Source organism: Humulus lupulus, chromosome 3 (genome assembly GCF_963169125.1).
Source record: "Humulus lupulus chromosome 3, drHumLupu1.1, whole genome shotgun sequence".
Classification (NCBI taxonomy): domain Eukaryota; kingdom Viridiplantae; phylum Streptophyta; class Magnoliopsida; order Rosales; family Cannabaceae; genus Humulus; species Humulus lupulus.
Window position 1 is genome coordinate 90,061,109 of NC_084795.1, and position 22,038 is coordinate 90,083,146.

The following is a 22,038-nucleotide window of genomic DNA, read 5'->3' on the forward strand; positions in this document are numbered from 1 at the left end:
GAAAATTTCCAAAACTATAAAATCTTTACCTTTGTTCTCACTACAACATCAAAAAGCTTCAAATCTTTGAGATCCTCCTAGAACCACCACTCTTGAGCCCTAGAACACAAGATCAAAGCCATGCATGGCTATTAGATCATATGCATGCAACATAACCCTTAAGATTTTGGGTTTGAAGAGAAAGAGAGGAAAAAAGTGGAGTAGGGTTCGAAACTTACCCTTCTTAGTGTGCTCTTGAGCTCCTCCCTCCTTCAATGGGGAAAGAGTGTCCTTGGCTCATGGAGAGAAAATGGCAAAAAATGGAGAGTAGATGGGACTAGGGTTCGGTTTTAGGGGAGAATAAATATATGAGGTGTTTTTGTTTTCTTGAGAGAAAAGGAAATTAAAAAAATGATTAGTTGTGTAAGAGTGGAATGATTAGGGTTAAGCCAATGAGTGGGTGAGGCTCTTACACTTCCTAGGGCAAGTGTCCTAGGCTCTTGAGAGCCCTAGGCACAGCCTTCACGCCCCCCATTCTCTCTCTCCTCCCTTGGAAAAGACTTTAATGCTCTTGCTCCTTTTACTCACTTGTGATATACTCAAGGGCCTTTTGGTAATTTCACTCTCCAAATTTAACCAAATTTTTACCCTATAGTTCTTAAATATCTCCAAGCTAAAATAAATAAATTTGACAAAAAATAAATTTTGTCACATAACACATAATTTTGGTAATTTTATCAAATTAACCAAAATGCCCTTAGAGGCTCGAGCAAGAAATTCTCGTTCTTAAGCCCGGTTGATTGAGATTCAAACCTCAATTAATTTTTTTTTCTTAAACTTATTGGCTTGACTATAAAGTCCCAGTGCCAGACAAAATTAATATTTTTATGTCATAGTATTTCCTATTTAATTAATCCAAGATTTTTACCTGATTAGGGTTTTTGACCTGGTCCACGACCAAAGGTCTCGGTTTCTAAAAAAAATCGCACTTACCGCAGAATGGCTAGCATTCAAACATCACAACTTCTTGTAACATAAAATGTTCCCCTGACATAATACATAATACTGCGAATTAAAATACCCGAACTAGGGTTTACCTGGTGCCCTAAGCGGGACGTTACAATATTTTTGAGAAATTTTACAATGATAATTATTTAAAAGTAATAAAACTATATATTTTATAACTTAAATAAAATTTAATTAAACTTAAACTTAATATTATATTACACATATAATATATAATATTTTGTTATCACTGTCAAATTCAAAAACTATAACAAACATAAACTTAAACAAAAATAAATAAATAAATTAAATTATGATATTTTTAAGATATTTTATGATAATTTAAATAATTAAATCACATATATTTTAAAATAATAAAAACATACATATCATTTTTTTATCTTATAAATTTGTATGATAGTTTATTTTTTATCAAGTGATTGAAGCTCTTTTTCTTTATCAAATTCACTAAGGACATAGTAAGATACATTAAAAACTAAATAATTGATGCATATATACTATTGTCTACACTATGACTTTTTCTATTGTTATTTTATTATTATTATTAATTTCTTTTTAAATATTATTATATTTTATATATATATCATGTAGTCACGTAAATATATATATATCAATTGTGTTTAAATGTCATATATATTTACATTATTGATATAAATATTTATATATACTATTATATATATATTGCAAGTAGTTTCTACCTAGAATATAAAGATAGATTATAGGATTAGTCATAAAACATTTTTTTCTCTTTTTTTTTTAAATCATTTTGAATTTTTTATTTATCTATTATTTTATTGATGAATTTGCTGAATTGTCGTCTGATGATAAACACATTAAAGATGTTAACGGCATAAAAGTTGGTATAACGATGTAATTGTAAAGGAAATGAGAAGAGAACCAAAACAAAAAGAACAAAACGGTGGCTAGTTCATCGTTAGAAAACAACATACAAAATCTCCAGCTTTCTACTTCTTCACGTAGTTGCTAGTTCATATCGGGTACGATCCGTACTAGTGAGGAAATATTTCACGGCAACAACCAATACCAAACTCAAAACACCAACTTTCATTGCGAACATTATTCCTAAAGACTGTCTTTTGTACTTGTGCTCTGCATTTGATTCAAACTTGTTAGAAACTGTCCCCGGCAAGCCCTTCATGAAAGACGAGTATGAATAGACCTTTTCTTTTGTTAATGCTGGCTTCAAAGATCTCTTCACGGTCTGGAAATGGTGATTACACACAACAGTTGCAGATATGTCTTCCCTGAGTGCTACCATTCCAGCTTCCCTGCACAAGCCCTCGAGTTCGGCACCCGTGAACAGCTCAGTACCTTCCGCAATACTTCGTAGATCAACATCATCAGCTATGCTCATTTTTCGAGTATGTACATGAAGGATTTCATATCGAGCTTCCAAATCTGGTGGCGGTACATACAGGACCTAAACATTTGTCATTATCAAAAAGTTAATCAACTGGCATCATTTACAAGTATAGGATTTATGATTTTAAAATATGGAATCTGAATGTTTGCGTTTTTTCTCTGGTATACTAGTATAGGATTTATGATTTTACTAGCATACAAATTTTACTTTTTAAGTGTAATGTTTGATTTCATGCATGAACAAGGGAATCTCGAAAACACAGAATCTATCTCCTCATGAACAATCATAGTGACTTTGAAAACAATCTTTTAGCCCGTGAGAGATTCAAACATAACATCAAGGAGGAAGTCCATTAAGGAGTTGAACCTAAATGACACCAGACCTCGTGGGATCAAATCATGGCCTGACAACTCATTCTATATCTAAGTTCCTAGCTAATGTACTTCAAAATGGAACACTCGTTGAAAGTCAATTTAATAGTACAAACTTTCTTACCAGATCAAAGCGCCCAGGGCGCATTAATGCATCATCGATTGCATAAGGACGATTTGTAGCAGCAAGCACAAGAATTCCCTAAAGTGAAAAGGAGAAACAATTGATTGAGATAAAGATAACTCATAGAGACTGTTACTATAAAGCAAAATCAATTTCATGATTAATGCTTACCTTAGCCTCTTCCAAACCATCCATTTCTGTTAGCAATGTAGATAAAAGCCTCTCACCTACGGTACTGTTGCTGCTTGAACTCACACCTCTGCCATTTAAGAAAACTTGGATACTTAGAATACTTATCTTCCCCCCCCCCCCCCCACACACACACACACACACCTTCAAATGAGAACTGCATAAGCCCAGTTACTACTGTTGTACAGTATATATTGTATTAAGGTTCTTTAAACTTTAAAATCTTGCTTTTTCATTTTTGTTTTCAGTGAATTTTTTATAAGATGGGGTGGAGGTGGGGCATCTTATTTCTTACTATAGGCAATAGAATACAAAAAACCAACTAGGACTTGATGAAACAGTGAAAAGAAATGACATGTCAATCATTAGCCTTGAAAGATAGCAAACGTTAAAGGTCTAAACAACATTTGAAAATTTCAACACATGGATGACATTCGGTTTAGTTATATACAACAGCAAAGTCTAAGACAAATTCTATGTTAATTCACTCACTTTTAAAGTCTTAAAGAGCAGCAACATTTAAGGCAAAAAACATCTTGTTTAGCTTTAAAGAAGACAGCAAAATAATATAAACAGAATCTCACTAGAAGAAGAAGAAGAAGAAGAAGAAGATATACTAACCGTTTTCCAGCAACAACATCAGCCTCATCAAAGAATATTATGCTTGGTGCTGCAAGGCGAGCCCTCCGGAATGTATTGCGAAGTAGAGCTTCACCATCTCCAACATACATTGAAAATAATTCTGCACCACTGATTCATAGTTTATGATTTTTCAAGTCAAGCAATGCTAAAAATATTTATAAACTAACAATGATTTTATTATCCGTTGTTCAAAGTGATTCAGTCAAAATATGTTATATTATAACCCAATAAGTATTTGAAGAGAGTATTATACAAATTAGAAGATGGAATTTTCATGATAGCTTGGGTTTACAAAAGAAACTTATTTTAAAGCCACGATTCACATTTGTGGAACAGCTAGTAATCTGCAAAGTGGTCCAGTTTTTCAAGTGAGTAATAATATAACTAAAGGTTACAAAGATTTTAATAGGGCATATTCATTCTTCTTTTATACTTAAGCTTTCGCTATTAAACATTGTCAGTGGAATGTTGAAAGCCAAATGCTAATCAGATGCAATGGCAACATAACTATGGCCATCCCACTAATTATGACTAAAAGGCCAAGCCGAATTGGAGTCAATCTAGCCTAATACATTTTGTTATTTAACTACTTTAATATGGAAAACAAACTCTAAAAGCCCAAAGCATTCTTGTCCGCCTTTGAAAAGCTTTTAAGAATAGGCGATCCACGCAACAAGGAAACAAAATGAAAAAAAATGTGATTCAACTTATGTGGGGTGTTTACATATCTCTACTGTATAAAAAGTGGGTAGATAACATAAATTCTTGATTTTAACGGCTTGTTTTGTTTACTTCTAACGAAATATTCTAAATATTTAATGGAATATACTTTAAAACTAATTAAAAATAAATATTTATTAATGATATTAATATAAATTCAAATTCGAACATTATAGAATATCATTATTATAATAATAAATGATATAAGGCTAGAGATTTAATAATTATATTAATATAAATTTAAATGTTATAAAATATTATTATGATAATATTATATAATCTTAATGTTTTACTAATTATATTAATATGAATTCAAATGTTATAAAATATTATTATAATAATATTTAATATAAAACTAGATATTTAATACTTATATTAATATAAATTTAAAAATTATAAAATATCATTATAATAATATATAATACATAATCAAATTTTTATTAAAAAAAATTATAGATCATGTTTGTTTAAAAAAGTTATCATATTAAATATATATTTTTAAAAATCATAAATAATGCTTTGGTTTAATTATTCATTTAATATGTTTATATCATTCTTTTATAAATAATATTGTTTATTTATTTGAAATTTATACGACAATGATACAAATTAAATAAAAGAAATTAATAAATTTTATAAATAAAACTAAGCAAATGTGCATTTTACGTTGCTTCCATTTAGTATATATATATAGAGAGAAACCACGGAAAGTAAATATGCTTATCAACCATTGCATTTGCAAGTCAACATATGCATGTCAAACTATAAAGGTTCAAACCTCAAGGAAAAGAAAGACGCTTGGGCAGCATGGGCTGCAGCTTTAGCAAGTGTTGTTTTTGAGCATCCTGGGGGACCATGCAGAAGAATTCCACGCATAGGTGATATTCCAAACCTTGTAAATGCATTAGAATGTTTAATAGGCCATTCAACAGCTTGTTGGAGCTTTTTCTGTCCATGAAAAAGGTGAGTATGAGTTTAACTTTCGAGACTTCAGAATGAAATAGGCATGAAAATTTACTTACCTTCAGATCTTTTAATCCCCCGATATCTTCCCATGTCACATTAGGGATCTCCACAGTAACACCTCTTGTTATACTAGGACCAACCACAGACCTTGCATGCTTCCAGTCTTCCATTGTTAAGTGAAATGTATCAGCATCTTCATTTGCATCAGAAGACATTTTACTAGCAGACCATGCAGCCTCACGACATAAGGCTTCCAGATCAGCCCCAACAAAGCCATTGCAAGATGCAGCTATTGCTTTTAAGTCAATGCTAGACGCCATTGGTATCTTCTTAGTGTAGAGCTGGACAATTACTAGCACAGTTTAGAATCTTTAAATGTGAAGAGAGAGAGAGAGAGAGATAGTTCAATCATTTACTACATAAGTTTAAACAAGAGAACAAATTTCACCTTGAGAATTTTAAAACGCTCCTCTTCATTAGGTGTTGTAACTTCTATTTCAGCATCAAAGCGTCCTGACCTTCTTAATGCAGGGTCAATGGCATCCACTCTTTTCACACAGAAACCAAAATTACAACTTCAAAGTCAAATGAGAGAGAGAGAGAGAGAGCAAGATTCTGATAGAACTTTCTTAGGTTAGAAACCTTCTATCTCAGAAACTAAACACAATTGATGAAATCCCTCGAAGAAAATACTTTATTGATATCAATGGCAAAGAATACAGCTAGCATTCGAGAGGCTAGGCTCTCCAAAATTCAACCTTTCAAGAGGGTTGTTCTCTCCTTAGACCAAATCTCTCTATTTCCCAGCTACCCTTACAAATGAATCCCCTCACCCTTTATATAGATACTGGACATAATAACAGAAAACCAACTAGGATCCTCTAATTACAATACAACTCAGCCTACTAAAAAAAATGCCAACTACATAAAAGAAGGGAAACAATAAAATAAAACCAACCCTACTCTAGTTATGCTTGTCACTGCCTATTATACACAAACTGTATGGGAGGCTTATCGATACCCCCAAAAAACCTTCACCTTGTCCTCAAGGTGAAAGGACAGAAATTGTTCCTTGATGGTGTGGAAAGGCTCCCATGTAGCTTCGAATTCTGGTAAGGTCTTCCATTTTATTAGGACTTCCGAAGGGTAGACAGCGTCAGCAATAGCAAACCAGAGATTCAGGACTGCCTCAGGCTCCACTTGAAGTTCAAGGTCTGCCGGGAGTTGTGGTGGAATGGTTGGAGTAGCTGGATTGTTGCCAATAGCTCGTCGGAGCTGGGAAATATGAAAAATAGGGTGGATGCGTGTGTGGTCAGGAAGCTGAAGTTTGTATGCTACCGAACCAGTCCGTTGGATGATGGGGAAAGGTCCATAGTATCGGGCTGAGAGTTTTTCATTAGGACGTTTGGCAAGGAATTGTTGGCGGTATGGTCTTAATTTGAGATAAACCATGTCGCCAACAGAAAATTCCAGCGGTCTTCTCTTCGTATTTGCTTGTAGCTTCATTCGGTGTTGGGCTTGGAGAAGATGCATACGTAGATCATCTAAAATGGCATCTCTAGATTCCAGTTGTTCATCCACGGATGACACTATGGCAGTCCCTTTCTTGTATGGGATAAGGGCAGGAGGGTCTCTACCATAAAGAGCTCTAAATGGAGTGCTCTTGAGTGAGGAATGGTATGAGGTATTGTAAGAATACTCGGCCCATGCTACCCATTTTGACCACTGCTTTGGTTGCTGGTACGTAAAGCAGCGTAGATATGTTTCTAGGCAGCGATTTAACACTTCGGATTGCCCATCAGTTTGCGGATGGTAGGTTGTGCTTTTCTTCAACGTAGTACTTTGTAGTTTGAAGAGATGGCTCCAAAAAAGGCTTAAGAAAATTCTGTCTCTATATGAGATTATTGATTGAGGAAGACCATGTAATATAACTATCTCTTTCATAAAAAATTCAGCTACTATAGGAGCAGAAAATGGATGCTTTAGTTTGATAAAATGGGCATACTTAGAGAGGCGATCAACAACCAATAAGATAATGTCCCATCCTTCTGACTTAGGTAGTCCTTCGATAAAATCTTTAGTGACCTCATCCCATACTTGTGCCGGAAGAGTGAGGGGCTGTAATAGGCCAGCGGAGGAAGTGGTGAGCAGTTTGTTTTGTTGACAAATAGTGCAACATTCTATAAATCGGTGCACATCCTCTCGAAGTCCCTCCCAAATGAGCTCAGCTGCCACTCGTTTGTAAGTCTTGAGTTCGCCCGAATGTCCACTAAATAGTGTATTGTGAAATTCTTCCAATATCCGAGGGATTAGTGTGGATTTCTTTGGGAAAACCAAGCGGTTCTTATAATGGAGGTCATTGTGGACTTGAAACCCATGATGTACCTTGCTGCCTGTTTTTACCTCATGAAGCAACTGTTGCAACCCCGGATCAACGACAATTTCTATTGCTAATTCTGGCCAAAGGGTCCATTCCGAAGTGACCATGGTGTCAAGTGTGGCCATGTCAACTTGACGTGATAAAGCATCCGCTACTTTGTTGTGGGCACTTGGTTTATATTCGATCACGAAATCCAGCCCCATAAGCTTAGAGACCCACTTTTGATATTCCAAGCCTATAACTTGTTGTCCCAACAAAAATTTCAAGCTTTGTTGATCTGTCCTCGCTACAAATTGACGACCTAACAAATAAGGACGCCATTTAGCTACTGCGTATGCTATTGCCATTAACTCCTTTTCATAGATAGATTTCCTTCGAGCTTGAACACCCAAAACCTGACTATAATAGGCAATTGGCTTCTGATTTTGTAACAGAACAACCCCCAAACTGTGGCCAGAAGCATTAGTTTCGATCACAAAGGGCAGAGAAAAATCAGGTAATGCTAGTACCGGAACCTGAGTCATCGCTTCTTGGAGATTACAGAATGCTTGTTCAGCCACTTCACCCCATGAAAACGGGTCTTTTTTGAGCTGATCGGTCAATAGTTGAGCGATGCGGGCATAGTTGGCGACAAATTTTCTGTAATAGCCCGTAAGGCCTAAGAATCCTCGGAGAGCTTTGATGGTCTTTGGTAGTGGCCATTCAAGCATTGCTCTAATTTTGTCAGGATCAGCCGCTACCCTTTGTTGAGAAATAATGTGGCCGAGAAACTGCACCTTCTTTTGTCCAAAGGTGCATTTATTTCAATTAGCAAAGAGCTGGTGTTTGCGGAGAAGAGCCAAAACTTGTGCCAGATGTTGTTGATGTAGCTCGTGTCTTACTGTACACAAGTATGTCGTCAAAAAATACCAGCACAAAGTGGCGCAAATAGGGTTGAAACACATCATTCATGAGTGACTTGAAGGTGGCTGGAGCATTGGTTAATCCGAAAGGCATGACAAGAAATTCATAGTGGCCATCATGTGTCCGAAATGTCGTTTTGTGCACATCTTGTCGCACTCGTATTTGGTGGTACCCTGATTTCAGATCCAATTTAGAAAAAATTAGAGCACCATTAAGTTCATCTAGTAGCTCATCTATTACTGGGATGGGATACTTATCTGGTATGGTTCCTCTATTTAAGGCGCAATAGTTGACGCAAAATCTCCATGAGCCGTCCTTCCTCTTAACAAGGAGAACTGGATTTGAAAAAGGGCTGGTGATTGGCTGTATTATTCCAACAGCCATCATTTCTGAGATTAATTTCTCTATCTCAGCTTTTTGTGAATGAGCGTATTGGTATGGTCGAACGCTGATTGGGGCAGAACCAGGCTGAAGTGTAATTGCATGTTCATGTGATCTTGTTGGAGGTAGGCCTTCAGGCATGTCAAATACATCAATGTTTTGATCGAGAATGTGTGCCAAAAACTCGTGCATAGTAGGGTCCGAAAGGTTGTCCTCCTTGTGGACATGATTTAGCTCCAAAATAAAGCCTTGTTTCTCAGCTTGAAGATTTTTAATCATGGTCTTTAAAGACACCAAGGATCGGTGAAGAGATGGATCCCCTTTAATTGTTACATTCCTTTTTCCAATATGAAATTCCATGGTTTGCAACTTCCAATTGGTTTTGGTCATGCCAAGTGTAGTGAGTCACTGTAATCCTAATATAACATCGGCACTCCCCAAAGGTAGAGGCAAAAAATTGTCCCAAACATCCACGCCTTGGAAGTGGATATTCAAGTTTTTGCAAACTCCTTCACATTTCAGCGAGTCTCCATTTCCCATCGTGACCCCGTATTCCTTTATCTTCGTGACTGGGATATTCATTTTAACTACTAGCACCTTAGAGACAAAGTTGTGAGTGGCCCCCGAGTCTATAAGAAATACTACTGCATTCGAGCCAAGATGTCCCTTGAGTTTCATGGTTGAATTGTTTGATAACCCAGCCACGGATTGAAAAGAAACTTCCACATTTTTCTGCATCTCGGTTGAGTCTAATTCCACTTTGTCTTCACTGTCTTCCTCGGATTCTGGTTCTGAAACGGTGTCGGGAATCTCCTCAGGGCCCATGATGACTTGTAACTCTCTTTTCTTGCAACGGTGGCCCGGAGACCATTTGTCGTCGCAACGAAAACACAACCCCTTTTGGCGTTTGCATTGGATTTCTGAGTCAGTGAGCTTTCGAACTTCAATAGTGGAATTCGTCAAGTACGTCCTAGCTGGTGCCTACTCTGCTCTTGTTGATGACTCGGGTAGTGTTGTGCGATTGGCGGGTGGGTAACGTTGTCTTGAGGCTCTGTTCTTGTCCTCTGTCTTGAACAATATCCACGGCTTCATCCACATTACGGGGTCTGTGAACACTCAATTCTGCTCTTAAGGATGGAAGTAGACCATTCAAAAATGTACTCAGTTGCACAACCGAGTCTACTGTCTTCAAAGGTGCCAAGAGCTTAATAAATCTCTTCTTATAATCTGAAACTGTCCCTTCTTGTTTGACAGTCAAAAACTGGTCATACAACGATCCCTCATGTGTCTTGGAAATGGCGGAGCATCATTCTCTTCACCTCTTCCCAACTATGAATGGGTCTCTTGTTGCTCTCATATTGGTACCAAAGTAGAGCATCACCAGAAAATGATATGAAGGCAGCCTCAATCTTCTCGTCCTCGTCATAGACATGACAAGTAAAAAATCTCTCTACTTGCATTATCCACCCATTTGGATTTTCACCATCAAAGGTCGACATTTTCAGTTTCTTAAGACGATTTTCATGGCGGAAACATGTCTAGTGTTGACCCCTGTCAAAGCAACCTCTTTCAAAGTTTCGATCCCCTTGGAAACTTGCTGTTGGTGACGTCCCAGCAGACCTTCGTTGAAAATCTGATCGTCCCTCACTCGGCTGGGGTCAAATGGTGTCTCCAACCCATTACTTTTTCCTTTTTCCTGGCTGCCAGCAGTGCCATTCACCTCTCCCCATGTTTCTTGGAGAGTTCTTGACTTTTCTTGAACTGCCATGAGAGCCTTGAACTGTTGCTGAAGGGTTTCTTGCAACTGCTATTGAATCTTGTTTGCCATCTTTTGTATCGAATTCTAAATGGAACCTTTGATTTCAGAGACTTCTGTTTTCAGAGCTTCAAATTCCTCCTCGATTCCAATAGTAGGATCATGCTTCTCCACTGCTTTCTTAGGCCCCATGTCCGCAAGTCGCCGCACCAATTTGATATAACTTTCTTAGGTTAGAAACCTTCTATCTCGTAAACTAAACACAATTGATGAAATTCCTTAAAGAAAATACTTTATTGTTATCAATGGCAAAGAATACAGCTAGCATTCGAGAGGCTAGGCTCTCCAAAATTCACCCTTTCAAGAGGGTTGTTCTCTCCTTAGACCATATCTCTCTATTTCCCAGCTACCCTTAAAAATGAATCCCCTCACCCTTTATATAGGTACTAGACATAATATCAGAAAACCAACTAGGATCCTCTAATTACAATACAACTCAGCCTGTTAAAAAAAATGCCAACTAGATAAAAGAAGAGAAACAATAAAATAAAAACCAACCCTACTCTAGTTATGTAGAATTATGTAAATATCTTGTATTTATTCGGTATCCACCCTTTTAGGGTAACCGGATTTTTTATTTCCATCTTTATTGTATATTCCTAGTTTTTAGGTGATTAGTTGACCTAGGTTAATTGTACAGCTTTATCTTTAATTCCTTAGTTGTAATCTGCCTATTTACAGGCAATATTCTTTCATAAATAAAATAACGATTATTCATAATTCACATGGTATCAGAGCCACCCATACCCTAAATCATTTCTCTATTTTTCTTTCCTGTTTTTTTTTTTTATTTTCTTTTCTCTCGTATCAGTTCTTCTCATCATGTTCTTCACACATCAATTCACCATGGCTGCTGAGAAGGAAAGCCTCACTTCAGATGCATCCTCTCATCCCTCCACCCTCTCTAATTTGAATATGTCAAATGGTTCTTCATCTCACGGCACCGAGGCTGTTTCTCTGGTCACCAGCCACAAATTCAATAGCCATAATTACCTTCAATGGTCAGAGTCGGTGATGATGTACATAGGTGGAAAAGGGAAGGAAGAATACCTCACAGGAGAGATTGATACTCCAAAAACAGATGATCCAAAATATAAAACATGGAAGGCAGATAATCACATGATTAAATCATGGCTGATTAGTTCCATGAATAATGATATAGGAGAAAATTTTCTTCTGTATACAACAGCCAAGGAGCTTTGGGATGCTGTTAAAAACTCTTATTCAAGCACCGATAATACATCAGAATTATTTGAGATTGAAGCTGCCCTTATTGATCTCCGCCAAGAAGATACCTCCGTCACGCACTACTTCAACACTCTTACCCGGTATTGGCAGCAATTGGACGAATCTTATTCCTGGAAGTGTGCTGAAGACACTGCTCTATACCGAAGCATTGTGGAGAAAAGAACATTCAAATTTCTTCATGGCCTCAATATGGATCTTGATGCAGTGAGGAGTAGAATCATGAGTACCAAGCCTCTTCCTCAAGTCAAAGAAACATTCTCATAGGTTCGACATGAAGAAAGCAGAAAGAAGGTTATGATGGGCTCTTCAAGTCTTAAATCCACTCAAAACTCCTCTGCCCTTGCTGCCTGAGGACAATTCCAAGGTGCCAATCAAGATAACCGACAACAAAAGGGACGTCCATGGTGTGATCACTGTCGTAGGCCTGGACATTTCAGAGAAACATGCTGGGAAATTCATGGAAAGCCTGCCGATTGAAAGCCAATGTCGTTAAAAGATAAGGAGAGTCATGGAAATGTTGCTGCCACTTCAAATACTACAGCTGAAGGAAAAGGAGATGGATCTGATTCATTACCTTTCACTAAAGCACAGTTAGAAGCACTTCAGAAACTCCTAAGTCAGTCACACATTACTGAACAGCCAAATACTACACATGGTACAGGGTTGTTAGCCATGAAAGGTAACCATTCAGTAGCTCTTATTGTCAATAAAAGAACTACTAACCCTTGGATTCTTGATTCTGGAGCATCAGATCATATGACAGGAGATGCAAATATTTTTTCTGAATTCCACACAAGTCTAGAGCACCTCACAATAAAAATTGCAGACGGCACATCCTCTAAGGTTGAGGGTTCGGGTTCAGTCAAGATAAATTAGAACCTAACTCTCAATTATGTTCTCTATGTGCCTAATCTGGATTGTAATTTACTGTCTAATAGTAAATTTACTCATGGCCTAAATTGTGTGACTAAGTTTTACTCAAATCTGTGTGTTTTTCAGGAATTGGATTCGGGGAAGATGATCGGCAGTGCTAAGATGTGTTCTGGGCTCTATATCCTACAAGATGACACTCCATCTGCTAGGACAGCTCATAAATTCAGTTTGTTTTCTTTGAATAATCCGTCTATTTCAAATAAAAATAATGATATTATGTTGTGGCACTATCGTCTTAGTCATCCAAATTTCTTGTATTTGTCAAAGATGTTTCCCTCTTTATTTATTAATAGAAATCTGAATTCTTTTTGTTGTGAAATTTGTCAATTTGTGAAACACACTCGAAACACATATTCTAGAATATCATATAAATCTTCCAAACATTTTTCACTGATTCATAGTGATGTGTGGGGTCCTTCACGTGTAAACAATATAACTGGACAAAAATGGTTTGTATCTTTTATTGATGATCACACTAGATTAACTTGAGTGTTTCTCATGAAAACAAAATCAGAAGTGAAATTTTTAAACAATTTCATTCCATGATTCAAACTCAATTTCACACTAAAATTCAAATCCTCAAGACCGACAATGCTAAGGATTTCTTCAATTCCATCATCGGTCCTTTCCTCACACAACAAGGTATTTTACACTTAAGCTCTTGTGTTAATACTCCTCAACAAAATGGGGTAGCTGAACGAAAAATAGACATCTATTAGAAGTTGCTCGTTCTCTCTTGTTTTCTACTCAGGTTCCCAAATATTTCTGGGGTGAAGCTGTTCTTACAGCTACTTATCTTATCAACTGAATGCCATCTCGGGTTCTCAACTTTCAAACCCCATGTCAAAAAGTCTTGCAATCATTCCCTCGTACAAGATTCATTAGACTTCTCGATCCTAAAATCTTCAGCTGCACCGGCTTTGTTCATCTTCATTCTCCAAAGCATAGTAAGTTAAACCCTAAATCTCTCAAGTGCATTTTTATTGGTTATTCCTCTCATCAAAAGGGTTATAAATGTTATTCCCCTATAACTCGGAGAATGTATAACTCTATGAATGTCACTTTTTTTGAAAATCATGCTTATTACAAATCTGAGAATCAAGGGGAGAATACAAGTGAATCTCATCTTTGGGACACTATTCCAAGTATCAATACTCCATCTCCTAGTGTTCCTTCCACCTCTCAAGTCATAGAAAATCATGTTTCATCTAGTCCTTCATCTAATCCCTTAGGTTCCCAAATCATTGAAAACTCTTCAGAACCATCAATGACTCTTGCTCCTGATCACGAACCAGAAATTCATGTTTATATGAGAAGAAAAAATTATGGTAAAGATATAGAGCACACAACACATTTGGAGGACCACCATGAATTAGAACCGGATCCTCACTCTCCAGAAACTCATTCAGGTTTAAGTAATTCTAACCATGATAATATCGTTCAGATAAATGATGATTTAGATTTGCCAATTGCATTGATAAAGGGAGTTTGAGCATGTACAGAACACCCTATTAGCAATTTTGTATCCTATAACAAATTATCACCATCCTATCAGGCGTTTGTCTCTGTTATTGATAACATACAGATTCCCCACACCATTCAAGAGGCACTAACTGATTCTCGATGGAAAGAGGCTGCAGAAAATGAGATTAATGCTTTGGCTAAACACAGTACTTGGGCAATCACAAATCTACCACCTGGGAAGAGATTTGTGGGTTGCAAGTGGGTCTTTACTGTTAAACACAAAGCAGAAGGAAGCATTGAGAGGTTTAAAGCTCGCCTTGTTGCTAAAGGCTTCACCCAGTCCTATGGAATCGATTATCAAGAAACATTTGCTCCTGTTGTGAAGCTTAACACCGTACGTGTACTGTTATCCCTTGCTGCAAATAAAGATTGGCCTCTACTCCAACTTGATGTGAAAAATGCTTTCCTAACGGTGACCTTGAAGAAAAAGTTTATATGGACATTCCTCCGGGCTACGAGAACTCTACAAATCAGGACAAAGTTTGCAAACTCAACAAATCTTTGTATGGTCTTAAACAATCTCCACGTGCATGGTTTGGCAGATTTACCAAGTCAATCATTCAAAATGGGTACACTCAATGTCAAGCAGATCACACATTGTTTGTCAGATTCTCATCAGATAAAAGAATAGCTATCCTAATTGTTTATGTGGATGACATAATACTAACGGGTGACTAGAAGGAGGAGATGGAGAGATTGAAAGATTTCTTAACTAAGGAATTTGAGATTAAGGATCTTGGGAATCTTAGATATTTTCTTGGCATGGAAATTACTCGATCAAGACATGGCATCTTTGTTTCTCAACGTAAGTATGTTCTTGACTTACTGAAGGAAACAGGAATGCTTGGATGCAAACCAACCTCAACTCCAATGGACTCCAACAAGAAAGTGGGTTCACGAAAACTTACTAGTGGACTAGGGGAGATATCAAAGGTTAGTTGGACGTTTGATTTATCTATCTCATACTAGACCTGACATTGGTTTCTCGATTACTGTTATCAGTCAATATATGAACAATCCTACCAAGGAACACATGGAAGCAGTTACTAGAATCTTAAGATACCTCAAGATGAATCCTGGAAAAGGACTTCTATTCAAGAAAAGTGATAGCAGAGAGATCAAAGTTTACACTGATGCAGACTGGGCAGGAGATGTAACAGACAGGAGGAGTACTTCAGGATACTGCTCTTATGTTTGGGGTAATCTAGTTGGAGAAGTAAGAAACAATCAGTAGTTTCTAGAAGTTCAGCCGAAGCAGAATTTAGAGCTCTTGCTCTAGGTGTTTGTGAAGGGATTTGGCTAAAAAGATTACTAAGTGAGCTGAGACTCTTTGCTGAAGAGTCTATAAAAATGCTTTGTGATAATCAGGCTGTCATTAGTATCGCCAAAAATCCTGTTCATTATGACAGGACAAAACATATTGAGATAGATCGTCACTTCATCACTGAGAAGATTGAGTGCCACAATTCAAACTATCTATACTCCATCCAGATTCAAAATAGATGATGTTCTTACCAAAGCCCTTCCCAAAACTACTTTTGATGAATTAGTGTGCAAGCTGGGAATGTTTGATATACATAACCCAGCTTGAGGGGGAGTGTATAATTATATAAAGATCTTGTATTTATTCGGTATCCACCCTTTTCGGGTAACCGAATTTTTTATTTCCATCTTTATTGTATGTTCCTAGTTTTTAGGTGATTAGTTGGCCTAGGTTAATTGTACAGCTTTATCTTTAATTATTTAGTTGTAATCTGCCTATTTATAGGCAATATTCTTTAAAATTTTGGGTGGCTACTTGGGTGTATAGAACCAAGTGTTTTGCGGGGGTTGCCTTCTTTGATCTTATTAGAGATTGGGGCAATTTCTGGATTTAACTTTTGGGTGTGGTGCTTGTTGTGGGGTTTTGTTTTTGTTCTTGTTTTGTAACCACGGTATTCCAAGTGAGGGCTCTCAATTTTATTGGGAGGGGGTCATTAATAGGCAATATTCTTTCATGAATACAATAACGATTATTCAGAAATTCACAAGTTATGCTCGTGACCGCCTATTATACACAAACTGTATGGGAGGCTTATCAGATTCCAATGTAATTGTGCAATGTTACATGCTTAACAAGAATGCTATCATCACTAGTATAAAAGAGACTCAAGCATAGGCTTGTCATTAAGTAAAAACTGAATGATACAGCCACTAATCAGCAACAAGCCAAACAACAAAACATAAAGGACTTATAACCACAATGACTAACATATTGCATTAAAATTTACAATCTTTTCACTATCAACCCGTACAACCACTAAGATGAACATCAAATAACCATAAAACTGCTATCCAGTTTCAAAGCCCAACAATATGATATTGCAACCTGTATTTCCTAAGCAGTTTTGTTAATTAATCAAGTTACTTAAATTAAATCCATGACTTCATTTACAACGAGATAAGTTACCTGTTAGTTGATGCAACTACAACAACGTGAGGCACTGAGGACTTATTGGAGTCCATCAATATCAAGAGTTGGGAAGAAATGCGAACATCCTGCTCTTTTCTGCAATTGAGTTTTTAAATCATAATTTAGACAGGAAAGAAAACAAACACAACTAGATGATATTTTCTTATCTCCTTTCTATTAAAAAAAATTATATACATATAACAGAAGAGAAAGTAAAAAATAACTTAAAAAAATGCAAGAGAAGTAATTAAATGTAGCCACCATTTTCACTTATGCAAAGCTGAACGAGATCAAAAACATTTATTATAAAGGGGTAAAAAAAGCATATTAGAGGATAACACCATATCAGCAGCTTGGAATGGATACAGAGAGAAAATAATTCTTCATCCAATACATAAACCATTTTATTTTTTATATATTGTTGGCTATGTCATACCTAGAATCACGGCGAGGACAAAGTGCATCTATTTCATCTATAAAGACAACTGATGGCTTTCCAGACTTTGCATGGGATGAGGCCTCAGCAAAAGCCTCTCTCAAAAATTTTTCACTTTCCCCAGCATGAGATTTGTGAACAGAATGTGGACTGCATACGTTATGCCAACAATCCAAAAACAGAAGCAGATTAATAAAATTACAATCAAAACACAACAAAATCATAAACAAAGTACCAGAAATGATAACACTGATATCGCGGAACATAACAAAACCAGCCCCATTTAATAATTCAGAGAACACAACAAAATCATAAACAAACTACCAGAAGTGATAACACTACTATTGCAGAACATAACAAAACCACCCCCATTTAATAATTCAGAGAACACAACAAAATCATAAGCAAACTACAAAATCATAATTAAGAGAACATAGCAAAACCACCCCCATTTAAATATTCAGAGGCTAGAGGAACACAATCTTAGCAGGCAACTAGAGAGGAACACAGTACCTAATGACAATTATATGGGCACCACATTCCTGTACCACTGCACGGACCAAGCTTGTCTGAAATCAAACACAATGATAGCCTTAAGAATCATAAAAACTAACCCAGAAAGTAACCCAATGCAAAATGCTCGTCGAATATGAAGAAAGTCACAAGCTTTAGTAAATGGGTGGAAGTAATATACCTTTCCAGTACCGGGAGGACCGTAGAGGATCAAGCCTCGAGGCCACTGAAAGCAAACCCAGAAAGGATTAAAAGTCTAATCAAAATTCGAATCAAAAGGAAAAAGAGCCACTTAAGAATGGGAGAGAAGAAAGAGGTGGTGAGTATTATAAGTATTATATATACTTTGAGACCGAGTTTTCGAGCTTCGCGTGAATAGAGAGTAGGGAAGGTGATGAGTTCTCTGAGAGCTTGGAGAGCTTGGGCGTTCCCTGCTATGGCTTCTTCGGCACTCCACTCGTTTCCGTTGTTGTCGATGGTGTTGCTGCTGCTACTAGAGGTGATATGCGCATCCATCTTAGCAGCGCGGGAGAGAGATTTGAGAACAGAGCAGAGCACCAAAGGAACGCCAATATGTCTATCTTGTTTATAATATATTTTAGGGTACATACTATTTTCTTTATTATGTGTTTTAGCAATTGCACGATCGACTTGTGTTTTTAAAATAGTAATGAGCACTTAAAATATACAGTCTAACATTCCTCCCTCAGAGTGACGTTGCAGTTTAAAAAGCAGTGTTATATTTATTAAAATTAGAATATGCTATTTTAAAAAGCAGTGTTAGTGTTAGTGTTAGTGTTAGTGTTAGGTATGTAATGTTTGGGTATATATTTTAGGTGTATATATTATTACTCTTTTAAAACATATATTTTTGCACCATTGTGTGTTTTTTTTCGTTCGATAGGTCACCCTTGATTTTTTAAATGATAAAATGTAATTCAAAATATTTTCAAATCTAAACTCATAAATATAAATAAAAATTTTAATATGTCAATATAAGTTATTATTTCAAATATATGACAATTTTAATTTTTTAGACAAAAATACCTCTAATATTTAAATACCCATTTTCTCTCTCAATCCGAACTCTCTCTCTAACATCTCTCATTTTTAATTCTGTAGATCTCGAAAAAATACCAAAATTTAAAAGAAAAATAATCTGAAACAGACATTTGAGTGAAAAAATATGAACATCTAAAGTTTTCGTCAAATTTCAATATATAGCATCGAAATTGCAACGAAAAAGCAATGTTTTGACCAAAAATTAACTTTTCATGATTTTATCGCAATAGCATCAAAACACAATTGATTTTGCATTGATATTGAAAAAGCATCGTTTTGGCCAAAAAAATAAGTTTTTATAATTGCATCGCAAGAGAATCGAAACACCATCGATTTTGCATTGAAACACCATTGATTTTGCATTGAAACACCATTTATTTTGCATTAAAATTGCATTGAAACACCATCGAAAATGCATCGTGTGCACCAAAAATCAAGTTTTCATGATTTTATCGCAACAACATCGAAATACCATCAATTTTGTATCGAAAAAATATCGTTTTGGCAAAAAAAATAAGTTTTCATGATTGCATCGCAAGAGCATCGAAACTTCATCGATTTTGCATCGAAAAAGCATCGTTTTTGCCAAATATCAAGTTTTCATGATTACATCGCATAGCATCGAAACATCATCGATTTTGCATCGAAACACCATTGATTTTGCATCGAAAAAGTATTGTTTTGGCAAAAAAAAATAGTTTTCATGATTTCATCGCAAAAGCATCGAAACACCATCGATTTTGCATCGAAAAAATATCGTTTTTGCCAAAATTCAAGTTTCATGATTGCATCGCAAGAGCATCGAAATTGTATCGATTTTGCATCGAAAAGGAATTTTTTGATGCAATTTAGATGTTTTTTTATGGTGTTTCGATGCAAAATCGATGGTGTTTCGATACTCTTGCGATACAATCATGAAAACTTTTTTTTTGGCCAAAACGATGTTGTTTCGATATAATATCGATGGTGTTTCGATGCAATATCGATGGTGTTTCGATTCAAAATCGATGGTGTTTCAATGTTGTTGCGATTCAATCATGAAAACTTGATTTTTGACAAATGATGTTTTTTCGATGCAATTTCGATGCTCTGCACTAAAATTTGACGAAAACTTTGGAAGTTCATATTTTTTCACTCAAATGTCGGTTTCAGATGATTTTTTTTTTAAATTTTGATATTTTTTTTTAGATCTACAAGAGTAGAATGATAGAGAGAATGAGAGATGTTAGAGAGAGAGAGGGTTCAAATTGAGAGAGACAATGAGTGTTTGAATGTTAAGGGTATGTTTGTTTAAAAATTTGAAATTGTCATAATTTGGGATAGTAACTTATGTTGGCATATTAAAATTTTTTACTAATTTATTATGCATATAACATGAAATTTCCCATATGAATCTGGTCAGAAATTTACACATTTTTTTTAGTACTGTCCAAGAGTCACTATTGATGCAATTTAATATTAATTCTCACATATTTTGATTTAAAAGATTATATATAAGACTCGATATTAAATTGCACAAATCATAAGTGCATATGAGTAATCCTCTTTTTTTTTATGTGGATAGCCCCATAAATAAAACATGAGAAAAATATTTTGAACAAATTTAGATGTATGAGACCATTTTTAGCTATTTAACAAAATACAGTCTAAATATATATATATATATATGGGTGCACTCTTAATGGTTACTACCCATGGATAATTACTTTAATATTAACCATTGGATTAAGATCAATGATCCATATTTATAGTTGTTAATTAATATTTCTAAAAATAAATTTTGATTTTTCAAATTTTTGGAAGGTTTACCTGATGAAAAAAATGTATTTATTATGAAAATATAATATTGTAAACTTTTCATTTTTCAAATATATGTCAAATTTTAAATATAGCTAGTGTCTCTTATTGGTTGGACACAACATTAATTATGGCAAAAGAAAAATAACTAAATTCGAAATTAATGTAGAAAAAAATTATTTACCTGTTGGTGACTTGCTATACCAAGTCACTATGTTATCAAATTATCATAATTGTTGGTACCCATCTATGGGTAGTAACTATTGAGAAATCCTCCGTATATATATATATTTTTAAAACAAAAAGTCTATAGTAATATTAAAGTAAAACATAAGGACCAAAATTATATAAATCATATATTTTGTGCACATTTTAGCATGCCTACTTCCCAATTCCTATTTTCTTATTATTAATATTTTGAATTAGTAAATTTGACATTCTAATTTCCATACATTCAAATACCCACAATTAAAGCTAACAACTTGGGGAGATAAGATCTCTGGGGCATTGGGTTTCACACCTCCCCACTCTTTGTACATAATTATATATATACTAGGTAAAAGTAACGTGCTTTACTTAATTTTATTTAAAAAGATATTAATTTATTTTTATTACATTTTTTAATTGTTATATAAATTTTAAATAAATAAACCAAAACATTGTTATAGTTTAACAAAAAGATAATTTATAAAAAATATAAAAAACTGTTAAACCAAGAATCCATTAGATACACATTTTTTATATATTGGATCAAATTTTAAAAAGTTAAAAAATTCTAAATTAAAACTATGAATTTAAAAAGTTTATTGGATCAAATTTTAATTATTTAATTTAAATTTTTTTAAAGCTAACAAAAAGCTATATATAAATATATATATATTATTTAATTAATGGCTAGAAGAACAAAAATAAGTAATTTCTCATTAAAAAAACTAAAGAGAAAAATAAGAAAATATGTATGTTTATGTCTTATAATATTTTCACATATATGTTTGGATAAACAAAATAAGTTAAATGATAAAATAAATAATTAATAAAAATAAATAAATATTAAATTTAAGCACATAAATGTTTTTCGATTATAGTTTTGAAAATATAATTGATAGAGTAATTTAAATATGTAATGATAAATTATTATTCATTTATTACTTTTTTTCAGTTTATTAATCTTATTTAAATGATTTTTTAAATT

The 22,038-nt window shown here is 35.0% G+C and overlaps 1 protein-coding gene across 2 annotated transcripts; it reads right to left on the reverse strand.

Moving 5' to 3' along the window:
- Positions 1–1,824: 1,824 nt before the first annotated feature.
- On the reverse strand, positions 1,825–18,589 carry LOC133822954 (cell division control protein 48 homolog B). Of its 2 annotated transcripts, XM_062255434.1 has the most exons (13): positions 18,333–18,589; positions 18,169–18,213; positions 17,988–18,043; positions 17,475–17,624; positions 17,036–17,134; positions 5,850–5,949; positions 5,458–5,742; positions 5,214–5,383; positions 3,695–3,823; positions 3,056–3,143; positions 2,885–2,962; positions 2,186–2,446; positions 1,825–2,115 (listed from the first exon to the last, which is right to left on the reverse strand). In XM_062255434.1, exons 1-13 carry the CDS (start codon positions 18,501–18,503, stop codon positions 2,089–2,091), a joined length of 1,659 nt encoding a protein of 552 aa, XP_062111418.1. In that variant the 5' UTR covers positions 18,504–18,589; the 3' UTR covers positions 1,825–2,088. The 2 variants fall into 2 exon arrangements, with proteins under 2 accessions (XP_062111418.1, XP_062111417.1); XM_062255433.1 differs by having other exon boundaries at positions 1,825–2,446; positions 18,333–18,588.
- Positions 18,590–22,038: the final 3,449 nt, after the last annotated feature.

Bases quoted from the DNA above. Each gene is read 5' to 3' on its own strand.
- LOC133822954 (XM_062255433.1), bottom strand. From the start codon at position 18,503: ATGGATGCGCATATCACCTCTAGTAGCAGCAGCAACACCATCGACAAC. The intron at 18,214-18,332 runs GTATATATAATA...GTTTGCTTTCAG, and splicing joins CTCGAAAACTCGGTCTCAAA to TGGCCTCGAGGCTTGATCCT. The intron at 5,384-5,457 runs GTAAGTAAATTT...TTTCATGGACAG, and splicing joins GGGGATTAAAAGATCTGAAG to AAAAAGCTCCAACAAGCTGT.